This window comes from Marmota monax, unplaced genomic scaffold, assembly GCF_021218885.2.
Source record: "Marmota monax isolate L192 unplaced genomic scaffold, Marmota_monax_Labrador192_F-V1.1 WCK01_AAM20220418_F8-fsc00502, whole genome shotgun sequence".
NCBI lineage: Eukaryota > Metazoa > Chordata > Mammalia > Rodentia > Sciuridae > Marmota > Marmota monax.
The window spans coordinates 211,162-232,582 of record NW_026693639.1 but is presented as its reverse complement, the minus strand read 5'-3'; the positions used below and the strand labels follow the sequence as shown (position 1 = coordinate 232,582).

At 37.5% G+C, this 21,421-nt stretch overlaps 1 protein-coding gene across 1 annotated transcript in view; it reads left to right on the top strand.

Moving 5' to 3' along the window:
- Rasef (RAS and EF-hand domain containing) overlaps positions 1-21,421 on the top strand; it is a 71,283-nt gene that overhangs the window by 18,778 nt on the left and 31,084 nt on the right. The window contains exons 2-5 of the mRNA XM_046459738.2: positions 11,087-11,233; positions 14,408-14,498; positions 17,872-17,967; positions 19,239-19,316. Of these exons, the coding sequence (XP_046315694.1) occupies positions 11,087-11,233; positions 14,408-14,498; positions 17,872-17,967; positions 19,239-19,316 (412 nt within the window). The remainder of the gene's footprint in view (positions 1-11,086; positions 11,234-14,407; positions 14,499-17,871; positions 17,968-19,238; positions 19,317-21,421) is intronic.

The window sequence follows — 21,421 nt, the reverse complement described above, 5'->3', positions numbered from 1 at the left end:
TATTCACAGTAGGGGGGAATCATAGAGCCCATAAGTAGCTGGTTGGATAAAGAAAATGTGGTGTATCTACATAGTAGAATAATATTATTCAGCTATAAAAACAAATGAAATCCTGTCATTTGGAAAATGAATAGAACTGGAGGACATTATGTTAAATATAAACAAAGTCAGATGCAGAAATACTGCATGTTTCCTCATAGATTTCTCAATTTAATAAAAATATAATTTGAACCACAATGCTTTATTATTTTATTTTGGTTTGAATTTATAATAACCTTTGTAATAAGGTTGCATGTTTTACCTTTAACAGAATGAACTTCTGAACGCTTTACTTTGATTCTATGCAGAGGATGGAAAAAAACAAATTATGATTAAAATTAATACAGCTGATTCTTTTTGAAGAATCTCATTCCACTGATATAAAACTAAGCTCATTTATTTTGGGGAAGTTTTGTCTGTTAATGGAAACAACATAATAACTATTGCTTTACTCTTTGTGCTAGTGAGAAAAAGTTGTAGTTAATGTGTATCACTGTGGTATAGCATCATGGAAGATAAATATTGACCAGCTATTTTTTAAAATAAGCTTAAGTTTTTTAGAATGGTTTGGGTTTTAAAGAAAAATTGGACTGGTAATGCAAAGTTCCCACGTAACCTAGACTTACCCTCTTTTATTATTTGTATCTTGCTTCGGTGCAGTGCATTTGTTACAATTAATGAAGTATATGATACGATTAACTAAAATCCATAGCTTTTCTGATTTCTTCAATTTTTCTAAATGTTCTTTGTGTGTTCCATCATCCCATCCAGGACACCACTTTGCATTTAGTTGTTATGACTTCTTAGGCACCTCATTTATGATGTTAACACATATTTTGAGCAATTATACATTTATTAACTTTTCTGAGGAAAATAAATTTAGTAATTAACTTTTTATTAACAAACAGACTTGTTTTGTTTGTGTTTTTGAGATCTTTGCTGTCAAAAGGGTTTATTACATAATATAAAAGTGTTACCATCCAATAAAATAGTAGTTATAGGTTTAGATCATATGAAAAATCGTTGAATCACTGTAGCAAGAACCATTTTATTATTCTGTATTTCTCAGTGTCAGGACTGCCCAGTGTCTGTTTTCTGTACCTATTTTGTTGTGCATGCTGCCTATAATTCCCAAGTTCTTACTGATTTGGCTGAATGACCACTGAGCAATGTTGCCCATCTTACAGGAAGCAGGATAGTTGGTTGGCTACCCTGGTGTCCAGCAGAGAAAAGTACCTGCAGTCTTTCTCCACCACCATCTGAGCCCTGAAAGAGTTAACTGTTTCCAGCTACTTTTGCCTAAGCTTAATTTACTTTATCAGTGAGTATTCTGTTTCCTGTTCCTAAAAGGGAGTCTTAGTTGCATTCTACCTAGAAAGGGTCAGGAAAGAGGAGATAGGTTTATCACTAATTATTTTCTGAGTTAGCCACATGTGAATGAGAAATCTTTTTTCTGCATGGATGTCTCACACACCACCAGATTAAAGTGGAGATCCACAAACTCATCCCAGCTTATTTGAATGCAACCTTAATAACTTTAAATGCTCCGTTAATATATGGCTTAATCATTGTTGATAGTGGTTAATGCAATTTTTTGATTTAGAAAGGGAAAATTCTGGATAAATACAAAAGTGACCAGGGCGTAGGACAACAAGCATAAACTGGGACTGTCTCCAGGAAACCTGGGAAGGTGAATGATGTTATCTAAAAGTAAATTTTGCATAGAGACTGATACTACGTGCTTAATTTTCCTTCAATGCCATATTTTCCAAAATAGAAGTTTTCAGTAAACAATGACTGTTGTAACACCAAATTATACTAACATTATGAGACTGATTATGTCTACATTTAATTTGACTCAAAGTAAGTTGATGTATAAGAAATACTGGGAGAGTAAAGGTGTTTTGCAAATAAGTACTCTTAAATGAAGAGGTACATTTCTTATATAGACATGTACACATCTAGAGTACATTAATAATGTGATATCTACAAAATTAACTTCTGTATGTGAAAAAAAAAAATTACAAAGTAAACTAAAGCCTGTTTTCTTAGTATAGAAGGGTGAGATCTCAATTGCTCCATCTCCAATCCTGTACTGAGGGACTTACACTAAAAGACCTTAACTAGGATATGCAAAGCAAGGGACATTTGGCCCTCTGCCAGTTGTGTAAATAAAGTTTTATTGGAGCACAGCCATACTTAATCCATGTATTTATTTTCTGGGGCTGCATTCAACCTACAATAATAGAGTAGTTAGTCATATCAGAGATCACCAGGCCCTGCAAAGCCTAAAATGTTTCCTATTTCATGCTTAAAAGAAAGTATTTACTCACCCTGGTTGTAACTGTTGCAGACCTTGGATATGACCCTTTTCTCATTATTCCAGAGCAGTGGTGCTCAGAAGACATTTCTGTCCATGGGACTTCTACACCATAAGGCTTTGTTCACCCAAACACAGCGCTAACAAGGAGACAACCACCTACTTCTCTCCAACTCAGCTGGGTAGAATCAAGAGTAATAACAGATCATAGCAGTGACTAACACCTTTTGATTATCTATAGCATGCCAAGGTGTTATATCCAGTATACTTTAGGAGTGGTCTATCTTCAAAACAACCCTAAGAGTTAGGGTTCTGTTCTTAGACCTACTGTAAGGTTGAGGCAACTGAAGAACAAGAGGGTTAAGGGTTTTGTCCTGGGTCATGAAGCTAGGATATGTTGGAGGGAGCATTTGAATCTGGCCATTATGCACATCCTGTACCATTCATTCATGACTTCAGAAGCCCTCAGGTCTTTTGAGGCTGTGCCTTCTCTAAATCTGCAGCACAACGTCTCTTGTTGTTTCTCTTTTCTTGCCTCAGTTGGCAAACTATCCATAACTAAATGTTTGTGATTTTAAATAGAAAGCAATTTGCAATCTGAATTGTTCCTAGCCTTTGAGTGAATCTAGTTAATTCATCTTCCAGGAACTTTTCATTTTAAAACCTTTTGGGGATTGTTATCCAGATAAAATACTGAGACATTTTTCAGGGTGACACAATGTGGAAAGAATTTCATCTGCAGGAGATGTAATTGGGCAGAGGGTCCTGGATGAAGCTTTGGTGATTTATTACCTAGACTAAATTCTCCTCTGATTGAGCAACAGCCTGTTCAGAGGCCTGGAAAGTCCAGGCCATTGGACCAACTTGTCTTCCCAGGACTTCTGACTGAGGACCAGGTAGAGGAGACCCTTGAGTATTTTCTATAGAATGGAGAACCAGCTAACCATTCTATAACTGAGGTATTAAAGGAAAAGACCTATTGCAAGAACACAGATGGGGACCATTTCCAGGCATAGGGACCTGGACATGGGGGCTGAGTGGGCCGAGGCACATTCTGTCTAAAAAGCAAAATTGGACCTGAAGAAGGAGAGTTAATGTTCTCCTGCTCTAGCAACTGGCTGCATCTGGATATTGAGACCTATTTTCTGGCTAATGGGAATTTATTCCAGGAGTAAGTGTACTATATAATAAAAGCACATCTTAAATGAGTAATTTGTATGGAGGGAAAAGGATAAGTCTTTGCACTTACTGACAGTGTGGTTTATTCAGGGAATCTAAAAGGGTCATTATTCTTAACCCCAAAGCAAGAAGTAATTATACTATCAGATTTTAATTGTCTGTAATTCTACCTATTTTGTAGTACAGTAGAAGCTGGTGAAAACCCCTGAAGTCCCACATCTCTGGATTAAGTGAGAATGCCCTTAGATTTATTTCTATCTCTACAGATTTGTTTCAGAATCCTTTCCTTAATTATCCGCATCGGCCAAAGCTGTGTGAAGATGGAGTAGTTAAGGTGCAAACTGGATCATGTAATTTCTTTAAGTTTTTTGATGCTTCCCATCCTCTCAGAACAGCCCAACTCCCTCTGGTTTTTTGTTTGTTTGTTTGTTTATTCTTTTTAGATATACATGACAGTAGAGTGTATTTTGACATATTATACATACATGGAGTATAATGTAGTCTAATTAGGATCCCATTTTTGTGGTTGTACATGATGTGGAGTTATATTAGTTGTGTATTCATATATGTATTTATATATGTATTCATATATTCTACTGTCTTTCCTATTCCCATGCCCCCTCCCTTCCCTTCATTCCCCTTTGTCTAATCCAATTAACTTCTATCCACCCCTCTTATTGTGTGTTTACATCCGAATATCAGAGAGAACATTCATTTTTGGATTTTTTTTTCACTAGTGCTTACAGTCCCTATACACTCCTCTGGTTCCTGCTGACATCTGCAGCCCCACCTGATGTAGAACTCTCTTTGCCTGTGGTTGTCGGTGCCTAGACTAGGGCACACCCATCCTACCTTCTTCCTGCTTTTTACCTGGTTGATTTCTACACATGCTCCAGGTCATCCCTGGTTGTCTTAGTTCCTCTATTCTGTGCTATCAACAAAGCATCTTAATCTTCACAGAACTTTTCCATCATGTATAAGCTTTATGTCAGAAGGAACTCAGTCTGATTATAGCATTTTATTTCCAGGATTTCACATGATGCCTCTTGAATGGCATGGATATTCTCATTTCTTGTACTCAGGTATTAGAGCATCAGTTCTCTTGTGCCATGCCTTAGTTTAGAATGATGAAGACACTGGCATTTAATACTGTTCACTTTTGTTCATATACTGTGCTTTGGAGTTTAGGTCTGTATAACATGTAGCTTGGATAAATAGTTTAGCTCTCTATTTTAATGCTTAAGCAGCAAGACTTGTCATCTGATAACCATTTTTTTTTTTCCTAGAAATTCTCTGGGTCACTGTGTTCCTTAGTGTGGAGTGGTATTGTCTGCACTTGACTGTTTCTCAGGAATGTCCTGAGACCAGAAATATCCAGGCATTCTAAAATACCAGCCTCACTGAATTGCAGATACATAAACATAAATATATATGGGCTCTAAGTAAAATGTTAATCTTAGCAAAAAATGTGTGAAGATTTTTACATATCTTAAGTTTGCTTTTATTTTTTTTTCTTTAAGTCTTTAAGTACATCTGATTTCCCTCTCAACCTCAGTGGTAATGTTTGCAAATCCTTATTTCTCAGGGATTGTTTTTAAAAATTTTAAGTTGTGAATTTTTTCATTAGTATTTAGACATTACTGCCATCTTTTGTATAAATCATCTTGTACTTTATTAAACAAGAAATGACTAGGCTCAGATTTTAAGCATCTAAAACTGGTAGGTAATTCAGGGTGGATTTTTTCTGACTTTCCTTTGATTTCTTCAGGAATAATTTAGGTTTTTGGTATTAGAGACTCTCTTAGCTCTCTCTCTCTCTCTCTCTCTCTCTCTCTCTCTCTTTTGTCTTGACTGATTCATTTGACTTGACCTTTACTTCTTACCTAGTGTTTGTCAAGCCCATCTCTAGCAGGTCTCCCTGGTATATGTGAGTCCAAGTGTAATCGCCTTACATGAGGCTGGATGTTCATGAATGGAAGGTGTGTTCAAGCCTCTTCACTACTTGGCACCCTTCTGGGCACTCATATGCACCAAACTGTGTCAGATCCAGAAGGAAATAGAATTATGTGTACAGCCATTGTGTGACTGCTGCTTGTTTAACCTTTGACGTCAGGAGCAAAGATGTCATGAGAGGCCAGTGACTACTGTACTGTCCAGTGAAAGATTATCTTCACACCAAGCAGTGGGGCCTGGGCTGTTGAGTCCAGGAATCCACAGGGGTTTAGCTGCCTGTGCAGGAAGTACCATATAGTGTTTTCCCTGAAGACCTTGAAGTAAACCAAATAATATCTCGTCTAAATTTCAGTTATGCTTTCATTATTTCAAGGAGTTCATTTGTAATGTGGATAGACCTTAAGCAATAAGACAAGTCCTCCTTCGAAGTAGTTTTTAAAAACCTGGTATATGACATTTTATTAAATGGTGGTGTGTACTTGGGACTCTAGGAAACCAGTTTATCACTTGATTTGGGCATGAAGAGCTACTTCCTCCTTAGAAAGCCAAATTCTGGAGCTAGGTGGACTGAGTAGGAATCCTAGCTCTGCTCTCTCTGCCTCAGTGAAACACTGGTGAAAACTTCGTGTGCTTATCCTGAGATATGTATTATAAGTGAATAATACATGTGAATATTTAAATCAGTACCTACACTGCATGTATAAGGTGCCCAGTAAATGTCTGCTTCAGAATATAAATGCTTCAGACTAGTCTTTATGCCCTCTTAAAGAGAGTGGATGGTGGTGGTAAAGATTTACCTTGATCATAAAAGTTTTATTACTTGGTTAATATGAAGCTATAAAGTAAGGAGATCCAAAAGTATATTCATTTGGAAGAGGGTGGTAAAATATTCAAAAAGGAAACCATCTTGCCAACTCTAAGCTAAACCAACTATAACAAAGGAGTTCCAAGTCTAAGTGGCTTCATATAATACAAACGTATTTTTCTCTTATGTATAGGACAGATTAATGTGGTTAGGCAAGACTATGTGCTTTCCTTCAGCATGGTGACTCTGGGATCCAAGCATGTTACATTATGTGACTTTCCCATATTGGAGTTCCTCAGTTGCTCTATGAGGACAAGGATGAGGAAGAAAAGGGTAGGAGCAAGGAGGAAGAGAGAGTGGGGAGGGAAAAAGGGAGGGAGAGAAACAGAGACAGACCCTATATTTCTTCTGCTGCCCTGTTCCCTAGCAATGGTCCAACATGGCTGCAACCTATACACCAGGGGTTTTGGGAAATCCAGTTTCCGTGAATTCCAGTTTCCCTAAGTTCCCTGCAATAAGAAGCAGAATAAATGAGTATCCAGCAATTCTGGCACCAAGAGTTAGCCATACAACATATTTTCTATTAGAGAAAGACATTTTTTAAAATAACCTATTTATATACTTCAGTGTAAACTGTTCTTGAAATTCTGTAATGCTAGGACCAGCAGATGACCCAAGAGAATTTATGAGTCATTATGTTTTCTTTTCATTTTAGAAATTTGTAGAAAATAAGGGAATCTACTGAGACATCTACTTCTGAACATTTCATTTTTGTTCAGTTAGCCAGTAAACAAGGACTCCAGAGGACAGTTTCTTAGTGGCTGTCCCTGGCAATTGAGTTCCTATTACACAGAAAGTTTTTAGGTTTTTCATCTTGCCCTTGTTTAGTAAATGACAAAGGCAAAAGAAGTCAGTGATCTTGTTATACCCTGAGATTACATGAGATAATCTCAGAAGTAGAGTTTTGTTTTTTTTAAACTACTCTTGGAACCAGTATTTGTCCTTAGCTCTGATGGAAGAGGAGATGGCAGCTTTCTCTGTTTTAAATCACTAAATAAAGTGACTTACTCCTCCAGGTTTATTAATGCTATTTAACTTGAGCAGTTAGTTCTTTTGAATCATAATTAGTCTCTACACAGAGTTGGTAGACCCTGAGAATTTATAGCCACATGGTACTTGGGGCCATGTTTAAGGTTCAGGGTTAATATGTACATGGTGTTTTGTGGTGTTTCATAGTTCTTTCCATTGATTTTGAATTCCGCTTTTCTTTTGCCAAAGTTGAAATGTTTAGCACATTTAGGAAACAATAGGTCATAGTTGATTGTGTAGTCTCCAGCATGAGGCTGAGTTTGAATCCCACCTCTGCTTCTCAATCACTAAATGACCTTGGACTCTATGGGCTGCCTAGGAATAGTGGTAACAAACATAGTAGACTGGAGTGATTGAACAACAAAAATGTATTATCTCATGATTATGGATACTGTAATTCTGAAATAAGGTGTCATCAGGGTTAGTTACTTCTGAGGCCTCTTTTCTTGGTTCGTAGATGACTTCTTCCCCTGCATCTTCACATGGTTTTCCTCCTGTATATGTCTGTGTCCAAAACTCCTCTTTTTATAAGGTCACTAATAAGAATAGATTAGAACTCATCTGAATTACCTCGTGTTAATTTACTTACTTTAAAGACCCTGTTTCCAAATATAATTGCATTCTGAGATATGGAGGGTTGGGACTTCAACATATAAATTTGGGGGGTATGGGACCCAAATCAGATCATAACTGGCCCTCAGTCTGCCTGATCTGCAAAATGGGTTAATAAAAGTGCTTCACAGGATTGTTTTGTGTGTTCAGAGAAGATGTATACAAATTGCTTAGTATAATACCTGAAATCTGTTGAGAATTCACTAAATAGTACTATAATCATATTTTTTTTTAATCTAACAGTATCATCTCTACCAGTTGGGAGATGGTTTTGTGCATAGCTTTTCAATTACTGAAGCTTGAGATTATCATTGTCTTTCTTGTGCCCCCATAGAATCTGAACAGGCAGCCTTCAACAGAGTAATAGGACAAATGTCCAGGGAACATGGATTGAGTGAATTGGTATGAATTTGTGTTCAGAATTTCTGAATGGTCTTCTGTGGATATCACTTTGGTGTCATTGGACTGTGGAAAGCTCTTAGGCATCCTGGTTTCTGTAGTGGCCTGTCCCATGGCTCTACCAGATCGAGATAAATAGTCTCTCCACATTAGGAGCAGGGGACAGAAAGCTTTTTGCATTGTTGGGGATAACATAAAAGTGTTAGATCATAAAGCATAAGAATTATCCAAGCCCTGGAGATAATTTTTTTTTTTTTGGTTGAACTAGGGGCACTTGACCACTGAGCCACACTCCCAGCCCTATTTTGTATTTTACTTAGAGACAGGGTCTCACTGAGTTGCTTAGCACTTTGCTTTTGCTGAGATTGGCTTTGAACTCATAATCCTCCTGCCTCAGCCTTCTGAGCTGCTGGGATTACAAGTGTGGCTAGAGGTGATTTTTAAGTAATACAATATGTGAAAGCATTTAGCTTTCCTGTGATTGTTAGCTCCTCCTAACTTTTCTAGACTTGATGAAAATTTATAGAGTTTTTTTTTCATACTAATATTGTAAGTCAATTATTTCAGGCTCAAGGAATTGCCTGTATCTTAAATCCTTAGCATTTCTTCTTTCGACTAGTGTAAATGCTCTTTGCTGTAAAAAAAAAAAAAAAAAAAAAAAAGTGGTGCTACTGTCATGTCACAGTTGCAGCTTTTGTTAAATAACAGCAAGTGTTGCTGTCTGTTAGTGTCAGAAGAGGGAAGATCAGATTGCATGGTCTCTGATGTAAGTTGGAAAGAAGGTGAACATGCAGCCCATCGATTAAGAAAAGCTTTGGATGTTGTGGTGTGTTATGTTTTTGTTGTTGTGACCAAAATACCTGACCAGAACAACTTGGAGGATGTAAATTTTATTTTGAGATCATGATTTCAGAGGTTCAGTCCATGGTTGGATGATTCAGTTCTTCTGGGGCCCAGATTAGATAGAACATCAGGGTGGAAGGGCATGGTGGAGGAAAGCTGCTCACCTCCTGCTAGTCAGGAAGCAGAGGGAAAGTGAGAGGATCCAGAAACAATATGTATAATCCTCAAGGCATGCCCCCCAGTGACTGACTTCTTCTAGCCATGCCCCACCTGCCTACAGTTACCACTCAGTAGTTCAGAGTATTTTATTTTCAAATATTAATTCAAATAATATATTCAAATTATCAATCACATGGATTAATCCACTGATTAGATTATGACCCTCATGCATTAACATAGGAGCTTTTGGAGGATATCATCCAAACCATAACAGGTGGGGACTAGTGTGGTTATTAAGTCATGGTGTCCACTGATAGCAGCTGATTATGTAGGCTTTATTAACTAGGAATATGGGGCACATTCCTCATAGATCATGCTCTACTCCACTTAGGGCATCAGCTCCTAAACTGAGGCAAGGGCACCCCTAGTTTCACCAACCAGTTCCTTTATTCTCTATCATGTCAGCTACTGAATCTTGTCAGTTTTTCTTTTGAAATGCCTCTGAAATTTTTTCTTGTAATAAAAAGTTATTTTATGACAAGTATGAGGACTGTCACATATAAATACTGTAATACAGTAAGAAATAGATACTTGGTCTTTGTCTCAGGTTCCTAGCACAGAATTCTAAAAACCCTTGGAATCTCCACAGTCATGAGTGTCTTTTGTCCTATAATGAGATTACTGCTAGCTCCAGGCCCCTATGTAGCTTCAGGGTGGAGCTGGTTATTCAGAAGATGCAAGGCATGATTAGAGAATTTGAATTTTCAGCCCCATTACTGACTAGCAAGGAGAAAGGGGCTGAAGATTGAAGAATCTGCACTAGAAGCCCTAACTAAAAGGTATGTAGAGCTTCTGGGCTGGTGAACCCATAGAGTGACTGAGTGGTGTGACTGGAGAGGGCATGGAATTCCGCACCCTCCCCCAGTTCCTTCTCTCTGCACCCCTTCCATTTGGCCGTTTCCAAGTGTGTGCTTTATAATAAACCAGTAAGTAAACTGTTTCTTGAGTTCTGTGAGCCAGTCTAGCAAATTCTTGAACAGGACCAAGGGGTCATGGGAACTGACTGGTTAGAAGTACAGGTGGCCACCTGGGGCTTGAGAATGGTATCTGATGTGGGGCAGTCAACTGTGGGTTGTGCCAACTCCAGGCAGTGATATTGTTGGTGGCTGGAAAATTAGAGAATCGATTGGTGTGAGGAAAAAACCCATACATTTGCTGTCAGAAGCTTTGTGAGTAAAAATAGTGCAAGTAAACATGAAACTATGAATATACATGAACTAAGTTTTTCCTCACCATAAAATAATAGCTATATTCACTCTTGTGACTGCAAAAATTAAAACACGTCTTATTAGGGATTAATGAAATATGGAATTAGGTAATTGGTTTCCTGTTATCTGACTTTTATATAAATTCATTTACTTTTCTATTTAAAACCGAAAACCTAAACCCAGCAGGGACAATAAACAAGTACCTGTTCTCAGTATTTTGCTCTTCTGCATTTCTACCTGCTTCCTGTCCCTCCATCTTCTAATATGGAGAAAAACACAAGACCTCTCACTGCTGTGTTCCTTTAATCCTATTGCTGCTTTTTCTTTCCTTGTTGCTTTAGTTATGTTTTTATTTCCTAAAAGTATTCTGCGGATTTGCCTCTTGACCTTTTCATTGATTCATTTTAATTGTTTTGGCAGAAAAGAGCAAGTTAGCGTCCTGTATCAAAACATCAACATTGTGGAGCCAAGACTAATTCAGCCATATGAACATGTGATCAAGAACTTCATCCATGAGATCAAACTTCAAAGCACAGAAATGGAAAACCTGGCCATTGCTGTGAAGAGGTATGGAAGTTCATTCTAAGTGGCACTAAGGCTCCTCTAACTCATTCTCTGGTGTGGGTAGCAAATGAACTGAATTGATATAGGCCATAAACAAACCAGCACAGGGTAAGTTGAGCCAGGCAGTGATTTATTGGGTCAACCATCAATGTATCAGTAGGTCATTGTGATCCTATTATATCAACTGTTCAGGACCAATGATTCCATATGGAGCAATTCAGAGATTTATCTTATCTTATCCAGCCCCTTGAAGCACACAGAGAATTTCATCCATTTGAAGCCTGGCCTTATTACAGATGTAAGACCTCATGGGAAAGTTACCTAATCTTCCCAAGTCTCAGTTCCTGCATTTCAAAATGAGATTGAAAAATATTCACAGCCTCAGGGTGTTGCGCCTCAATAGATGGTGTCATGGTTGGAGCCCCTCACAATATGCCTACCACATGTAGGTGCTCAGCAATGATGGTTTCCCTCTCCCTAACCTTCCTCAGTCAGCCCTCTCCCTGAACTGAAAGCCAAAGCGCTGTTTAAACTCATCCTGTCATACGGAGAGTTCATGTAAGCCATGGCTTTCTTACATAGGGTATCCTCTTGTTTAAACAGCAGTTCAGTGCAAAATAAGAATTTATGTATCACAATCCAAACATCTGCTCTTTGCTCCCCAGAAGGACCACACTCTTCAGCATATGTTGGGAAAGAGGGGGCATCCTGTTTGTCACAGTTCCTGGGTATCCTATTCCATAGCACCCTGCTGCTCTCTGCCTAGAACTTGTAAACACAGCCCTTTTGATAGCATGCTGCCCTGCCTGCCTGGGTGCAGGTGAAGCTACAGGCCCTCAACATAATGCTGAAACTATCTGAATGAGCCTTTGGAGTAACTGGAGGGGATTATTATATAGGAGGAGAAATTGTTTTAAAATTATAATACTAAATAGAACTGTTCTTATAGTCCTAGAGTCAAGCAAAAGTTGAACTATTCACAGGGGGTTTCTTATGAACATTTTCAAAATGTACCTAGCCCTGATCTTTGCCTTTAGGTTTGACTTCTAGGGGGCTTTCAAGAGGGTGATCCTCAGACTCCAGATTCTGTAGTGCATCCTGGAGTTTGGACCAGAGCCACAGTTTGCCTCCTTTGAGGCATGATAAGCAGATGCATTGATTCTTGAGAGTGTCTACTGTCTATTAAACACTCACAATCACGTTCACATATGTGCATGTACAGACCCACACAAAGATATGTGTCACATATTTTCACAAGCGTGCACCCTTTAAAGATTCATCATGTAAACTGAAAAGGGAAGAGAAAAGGATGCCTTTCTTTGTGTTCTCACTGCCAGCCAGGCTGCTCTATCAAGGTGGAGTGAGTCTATCATGTTGTGCTGAGCTGTTTGTGTTCGTGTTACTCTCCTCCTGACTTCTGTGTTCTCTCAGAGGGGCGATATCTGGAGTTAGGCTCTTTCTGCAGTCTCCTAAAGGCCCCTCTTTTGCTATGAGAGGCCTCACTGATGTGCTTGAGTGGCTGCTTGTGAACCATCCTTTGCAAGCACCTCCACTCTCTCCTCTGCTTTTAGCTGAATGTGTGGTGGCGGGGGGTGGGGGTGGAGATGTCGTAGTAATTTTGCTTTGCACTTGTACTTGAAGGATGAGCTCCCAGTGACCAGGTGACAGTGGACAGTCCTAGCACACTAGACATTTTACTAGGAATTAGAAATTGCTAGGCAAAAAGAGTCATCATGTAATACCCTGATTTATACACTACGTGTGCACGTGTACACACTCACACACACCCTCACACACACACACACAAATACACACAGAATGAAGAAAGGCAGAGAAAACATTTCCTGAGAAGTTCTAGATGTTTGGAATTTGATATCTAGAAGGAATAGCTGGAAAAAAAATGATCATAACAAAGGGAAAAAGGCATGTAACCTTGCTATTTACAATATAGATTTGGTTTTTAATTTGATTGTGATGGAGATGCCTAAGTTCTAGACTTCAAGTAGCAAATATTTATAAATAGAACTAGTTAGCTTTCCAAACTTGGTCAACTCAACCCTGGGCAAGCTGTATGATTAGGAGGAAGTAAACAAGAGCAGAAAATGATAATGTTTCTCAGAATGTACTTTGGATTCCCGACACTTGTCTGTAGTTGTACATAGAAGTTAAACTAATAAACAAAGTGTGCTGTGAGAGAGTAAATAATTCAATAATATGGTAGTATGTTATAGCATTCTCATCAAACTAGAAAGAAGATGGGTGATCTTATATAAGTTCTGTCCTCTACTCTTTATTAACAGCATGCCATTAGTTCAAGGGAATTGACTCTCTAAGCCTTATGGTGGTTGCTGTCCGGTCACTTGTAATCTAGTTGGGAAGACAAGGCATTATGCAAGTGAAAAGCTAGATAGTTAGATAGGCAGCTGAGAGGACAAAAGAAAGTGTAAGTTTTTAAAATCTTAAACTTCAACCATCAATCAAGTGACAGGTATGTCCGTACTAGACAATTTCTAGTAAATAAAATAATCCTGGAATGCCTCTCACTGAAATTTTTTCCATTTATAACTTTTTGGCAAATAAGTGTCTTTTGTCTCCATAGAGAGATGATTTATTAATTGCATTAATAAAAGAAACAAAAATTTTCTACATGGCAACCTTATCTACATTCTAGAAGTTTGGCAAGGAGCTGATGAGAAACAATTGCTGAAACCTCTTCTATTCCCTTTTCACTTTAGCATATAACATTGTGAGTTTCATATAATGAAAATTTAAAATCATAACCATTTTTTTGCCATGGAGTTTGTTTTTTTTTTTGTTGTTGTTTGTTTGTTTTGTGAGGAGGGGGGCGGTTCAGGTTATAACTCAGGCATAGAAGCAAAAAGAATTTTAAGAATTTGTTGAGAGTCTCAGTGATTTGGTGCTTTTGCCACAGTCTAACTTACTATCATGTAATCAAGTTTATCTCATTTATTTAATATCTAGTCATTTTATACCTGAATGGTCACATTACAAATCTTATTTTATTACCTGGAAGGAATGGGGAATATAATTTAAAATGGGGCATTTCTCTTCACCTATAAAATAACACTGTACAGAATGGATGAGCTCGAAGGTTCTCTTCATTGTCTATTCCAAGTATACAATGAACTATTCATTGTGCCGCCTTTTGAATTTCAGAGCCCAGGACAAGGCAGCCATGCAGTTGAGTGAGTTGGAAGAGGAAATGGACCAGAGAATTCAGGCTGCAGAACACAAGACCCGGAAAGACGTGAGTTTCTGAGACTGGACATTTATTCAGCAGATCTTTATGGAGCACTTCTGTGGGTGTTGCTCCTGGACACTCCTCTCAGTGACAGGGTATAAGCACAGAAGGTTCAGGCTCCCAGCAAGGTGATTTTACTGGTGGTGGCACCTGTGGCATCATTTCTTTATCCTGCAGTGAGAGCACACATGGCTAGCAAGTTGCTGCAGGCATGTGGTCTCTGCAGCCACAGTACACCAGTCCAGGAACTCACAGGACCTCACTGTGCTTTGACACTGGAAGGAAACCTATTGGCCAGCCTGTCCCAACAGCCACTTCACACTCTTCTAGTCACAGTCCCTCTGGAACGTTATGTCCTAGCTCACTAAAGATTTTCCCTAACATTCCTCCAGTCACCATGGCTCTCCGAAGCTCCCTGGGGTCTTGGTTCAATGGCATCACTGCTTAGGGCTCTGCTTTTGCTCCAGCCATTTTCTTAGCCTTGGTGATTGTTGTCCCATTCCTTCCCACTTTGCCAAAATGCAAAGCTCAGATAAAGTCGCAGCTTCTTGATGCCCTGCCCTAGTTCTCCAACCACATTCATCTTTTCCTGACCTTGATGGCAATTGTATGTAGAGGGTGTATTGCATTGTTTCATGTTCTTATTTTTTTAATATTGTTAACAGCTTTATTGACATATACTTGGCATGCAATAAACTTCATAGAATATTTAAAGTGTAGAACATGCAAAGTTTGCATCGTCACACAAAACATCTGTGATGTTTCTATTAACCATAAAAATTTCTTTATGCCCCTTACTTAACAACCTTCCTTCCCTGCTTCTTTGTCCCTCCTCGCCAGGAAACCACCCTTTTGTTTTTTTGTCACCAAAGATTAGTTTGAAGTTTTGAGAACTGCATATAAATGGAATTTTGCAGTATGAACTATTTCTTGTCTGACTTCTACTCAGTGCAATTATTTTATAACCCTGATATATTATATTGCCATTTATCTATATTCTTTTTATATGTGGTGGTATCCCATTTTGTGATCATATCCACAGTTTGTCTATCCATTCATTTATTGAAGGACACTTATTTCCAGGCTTTGGCTATTGCAAATTAAGGTGCTATGAATATTCATATATAAGAACTTATGTAAGCATATACTTTGATTTCTCTTGAGTAATTTCCTAGAGTGGAATAGTTTGATCATCTGTGTAGGTATATGTTTATTTGTTTAAGACACTGACAAACTGATTTCCCCAGTAATTGTACAGCAGTGTATGAGAACGGTGTCCTTTAGCATTGGAATAGGTGTATAGAGAAATTTTGTTATGCTTTTGTTTCCATTTCTCCAATGACTAATGGTGTTGAGGATCTTTTCATGTACTTATTTGCCATGTATGTAACTTCTTTGGTGAACTATAAAAATCTTTTGCTGGTTTTAAAAAAATATGTCATTTTCTTGTTACTGAGTGTTCATAGTTCTTTACATATTATGAATATAACCCCTCATCAGACACCTGACCTAGAAACATTTTCACACATTTAGTGTCCTTTCTTTTCAGTCTTCTAACAGTACATTTTGAAGAGGAGAAAATTTTAATATTGATGAAGTCCAATTATAAACTTCTTCTTTCATCAATTATGCTTTTGGCATTTTATTTAAAAAAATCTTTGATTAGCCCAAGTTACAAAGGTTTTCCCTTATGCTTTCTTCGATAAGTTTTATTGTTTTAGGTTTTACACTTAGGATCCATTTTGTTTTACATTTTGTTTTTTTATGATGAAATTTTAATTTTTAATTAAGTATACCCTATGGGCAAATGAGGATTTAGAACATTTTGTATTCTTTAATGAAGAATTACAAAGTGAATCCCCATGCACCAGAGAAATAGAACATTGCAAGTACCTTTAAAGTCTGGCTGCCATTCCCATCCCTCATTCTATAAAGATTTCTCTGAATAGTTTATTAGTGAAGTCTTTATTTTTCATTATGGTTATGTAAATATAAACAGTACATTTTACAACTTTATAAAAACAGAATTATCCTGCCTGAGTTTTTCATGGGCTTGCTGTACTTAAGTCAGTATATTGCTTACATTTTGTTTTTACATTTTGATTAGGTATTACACTTAGGATCCATGGTTTAAGATATGGTTGTTCTTTCTTTTTTTAAAATATTAATGGGGTGAATGACACTGATCATTTTTTTGAATGTTAAGACAAACTTGTATCCTATGATAAACCTTGGTTGGTTGTGATGTATTATTATTCTAATGTATTGTTGAATTCAGTTTGCTAAATTGTATTTATCATCTCTGCATGTGTATTCATACGTGACATCAGTTGTGGTTTTATTCTAGTGTCTGTCTAATTTGGGTTCAGGCTGATGTCCGTCTCATAGAATGAGTCTTCCTCCCATGTCAGTTTGTGAAGAGCTGACTGGAACCACCACCATTTCTTACCTACATCATGTAATAACTTGTCCCAGCATCTGCCTGTTGTAGATGGGGAATGACATAAAGTAGGTAGAAATGATTTTCTTTATTTAGCTCTGAGTCAAAGAAGTATCTTTAAGCTATAGAGGTGATAGGTTTGGTTTTATAGCCATGGATCCAGTGAAGAAACTTGCATCCAAGTTGGTTTCTATGTCGGAGATGCTGCCTGCATTAACACCTCCTTGTAAGGCTTTGGCGTCTCCATCCACCTGTGAAATGAGCAGTACTTATTGTACAGGTGGATAAAGATAACTCCTTAAAAAATTAGTTGCCGTTAGGGAAAATGTTGTTCTTCAGTTCAGTCTTTCACATAGATTATTTAATTTCCATGGATTATTCAATTTATGCAGATCATTTAATTTTCATTGGAGTGTTTATTTAGATTATTTAATTTATGGGGGTTATATAATTTATATGGATTATTTAATTTATTTGAATTACTTAATTCTCACAGTCATGCAATAAGGAAATGGAGACATAAGGTAAGTAGTTTGCCCAACCTTAACTACCAGTAAGTGAGTAGTAAGACCCTTGAACTCCGGCAGGTATCCACATGTGGGATCATGCATCTCTGCAGAGAGGTATGACCACACCCCCATGAAACTGGCTTCCTGTCACTTCTTGGCCCTGTGTCACAATGTTAACAGTCTTAAAGGTGTCACTTCAAGGTGGTGTGTGCATGTGGATCTTGAGATTTCTTCCATATCTGTAGGTTTTAATTCCAGACCCTCTGCACATCTCAAGCCATCTGGTTTCCTCCTGCAATCTCTCTCACCCTCCCTGTGTAGGACAATTGAATTCAGCTTAGTGCTTCTCACTTATGGGCTTTTGGCTTTTGAAGGCTGTTATTGTATAAGGCTAAGCCTATTTAAATAAACAATTTTTTTTTTCTTTTAGGAAAAACGCAAAGCAGAGGAAGCCCTCAGTGATCTCAGACGTCAGTATGAAACAGAAGTAGGAGACCTTCAGGTTACCATAAAAAAACTAAAGAAGGTAGGTATGTGGCAACTTGACTTCCAGGATCAGCCTCAGCATCTCAGTGTTTCCATAATTAAGAATTCTAATTATAAATTGTTTTTTGTGTGAAGAAGCTGTAAATATGCTACTCTTACAAATGAGTTCCAGAGAGGACAAATAACTTGATCAAAATTACACAGCTAATGACTGATGGAGTCATCTTACTGCAAGTTGTGCCTTCTCATTTATACCAGACTTCCTGCCTACCTGGTATGGTTATTATATGAAAAAACAAGATGATTCATGTGACAGTATGTTAAAGGCAATAATAAAATCATAGAAATGCTTACACATTTATTATTGCCATTAATTTATGTCATTGATTCTGAAAAACTCATTTCCCCCCATAACTTTTCTTCTGCAAAGTCAGAATGCATGTAAAACTCAGTGTTCTTCTCAGTCACAAGCAACCATGTGGCAGTCATGATGTAGTTGTGTAAAAACCTTCCATTGATATCATCTGTCAAGATGAAGAAAATCCAGAGCTGAAGTGCTTACACTTTATCAGATGTGAGATATATTTTGATCAAAGTATAGACATTCCAGAAATGCACATCCACAAATCCCCTCCATTTCAGGAGATGGAAACTCTTTATAGAAAAGACACTTTTGCTCCCCAGGTTGTAGATGTTCCTGAACCAGTTTAGTCTAGTAATACTAATGAGTCAAGCAGTAAGCACAGCTCATGTATGCATTTACACAATTGTGCATGTGAGAGTGTGTGTGAGAGTGTGTTTGTGTGTGTGTCTATCTTCATATCTTGCTTACATGTTATTAGTTTCAGTTATTTAATAAATATTTCTTGAATTCACCATGATGAAAACATAGGTGAATCTGACTCTAACTCTGCTCTACAAAAATCTTAGACTTTAGTTGGGATGGGAAGACATTTATAAAACAATTACCATGCAGCATAGGAAGTGTTACATGCAGAAAATGGAAGTGTCCAGACTCAGATGCAGCATAATTGAACAAAGCAAAGACTGGATTGCTTTATAGTTGAGTGGTTTCCAAAATAAGACTTTCTCACTATTTCTAAGAAAATTAATTTAACAACAAAACCTCTTTTTCAGGCGTTTAAGATAAATATTTTAACTCTTTATGGATTCTATGTCATTTAATGATGTATAAAGTCATATATAATGTTGAAAATTGAAGAATTCCCATATCTCTATTCAGGGATATTCCTAAACTTAATTCAGTTGACAGTAAATTTGTGAAGTTACAGCTTTTATATGTCCTTTCAGCTTGAAGAACAATCAAAACACATAAGTCAAAAAGAAGACATAGCAGCATTAAAAAAACAAATTTATGATTTATCAATGGTAAGAATCACCTTTTCACTTTCAAAATTACATTTCCTGCTAGACAACATAGACATAATCACGCGATTATTTCAGTGCTTTAGGAATGGGAACTTAATGAGAAATTGATACCATAGTTAGAGAAAGTTTTTAAAGTACTTTTGAGCAAAGGTGTTATATATGCAGATTTTTCCCTTCAGCAATATGCCATTTATTATAAATGGTTTTATTTATTTTTATTTAATAAAGACATGGGGGTTAAACTTTACCCAGCATAATAACCCATTTTTTTGTCATCGACTCTACTTCATAGCCCTGGTGTTGTAAGACGAGATGCCCTGAACTTCCTCCAACTGTTCTCTTTCTCCCTTTTCTATCTCTTCACCACCAGATCTTTACTTTTACTGCTGCAAAAATTGATAACATTTATATCTGTTGTGTTACCATTACTAATCTTGGATTTTTTGGTAAGCATTTCTTGGATTTTTATGATTGAGTTCCTGGTTTCATATAAAAAGAAATCCTGCTGTCTTCATAATATCATTGATACATTAAGACTTCTTATTTATTTTCTTAGTGTATAGAATTTGGTTCATTTTTTCTCTTAATAATATTAATTTTGGAGTCCATGAAATTTTAGATTTTATGGGACTGACCTTTTTTAAAACTTGCAATCTAGCCATGTGCCATCCTAGAATTTATTTTCATAGGATTCTTCCTTGAATTTTGTATTTCTTTGTATTTTGCATATTACAAATTCCTTCCTATGGGTCGTCATTCTCATTTTGCTATAGTCCATTCTTAAGAGAAGCTTCTCCAGAAAGGATATGTGAGAGATACATTTTCTCATTTTTAGAATATTTGAGCATGTATAATTTCCCCTCACCATTTGTTGAGAGTTTGTCTAGATAAATAAGATTTTTTGGGTCTCTTCTAGTATTTATTGTTTGTTTTTCCCCCACACCTGGGAATCCTTGGTCTTAGTTCTCATTTTGACGTGAAGGATTAGCTTGATCATCTTAGGCAGGTGGTGGGGAGTCCTGTGAAGCTATGTAAACAGATCTGTTAACTTCAAAGTGTCTCCCCTAAGACAGTGTTACCTAGGAGCTCAGTGTGTGAAGCTGGCTGTCATGCTGTGAGACCCCAGTTCCCAAAATAAGTGGGTTAGGGATATTTAGGGAGCATCTTTAGCATTCCTAAAAGCAGTCATTCAATTATTTTAAATAAATCATCTGTCTTGTTGCCCTGGAAATCTGTCTGTTGCTATTCTATACTATGGTAAGGGAGGGAAAATACTTGAGTGTGGGTGCCTTAATATACAATTTTAATCTCTATTTCCAGCTTTACTTCTCATTCCCATTTTCTGGGTTTGACCTAGTCATTTATTTGCCTCCTTTTGTGTTCTACAGAAGAACCTTCAACATGTTTCTTTTATACAGCTGTGTCCATTTTTTGGTTACTATAACAAAATGCCAAAGACAGACTAACTTTATAAAAACATTTATTTAGCTCACAGTTCTAGAGTTCTAAGGTCATTGCATTAGCATCAGCTCTCCTTTTTGGTGAGGACCTCATGGCAAATGGCAAGAGCAAGTGTGACAGGGAGAGATCATATCACCAAACAGGAAGCTGGAGAACAGCAGCTGAGTCCCAGAATCCTTTCTGAGGGCAGCACCCCCAGTTGACCTGAGGGGCTCCACGAGGCTCCACCTCTTAAAGGTTCCATACCCTCTACACCACCAAACTGGGGACAAAGCTTCCATTTGTGTAACCTTGGGGTACCCAGATTATATTGAGGCCATAGCAAGCACTTTTCCCTAACTGTCTTCCTTTCAGAGCACATTTTCATCCAATTCCTTTTTCCATAAATATAAGTCACTTGACTGCTGATGGCCCCTCTTCCATTCCCTTAGATGTCACCGGTTCATTTCCTCTGGTATTTCATGTTATTGGGATTTCAGAAGGAAAAAGAGAAGCTTATGTTCTCATCCACTGTCTTGAACTGGAAGCCTCCCACGATTTTTTTAAGTGAAGAGTGTAGAAATTTCCTAACCAATACTCGTTAGAGTATACAACTTAAGGTTATGTGATAGGATTTATTATAAAAAATAGCCAATATGCCTGGT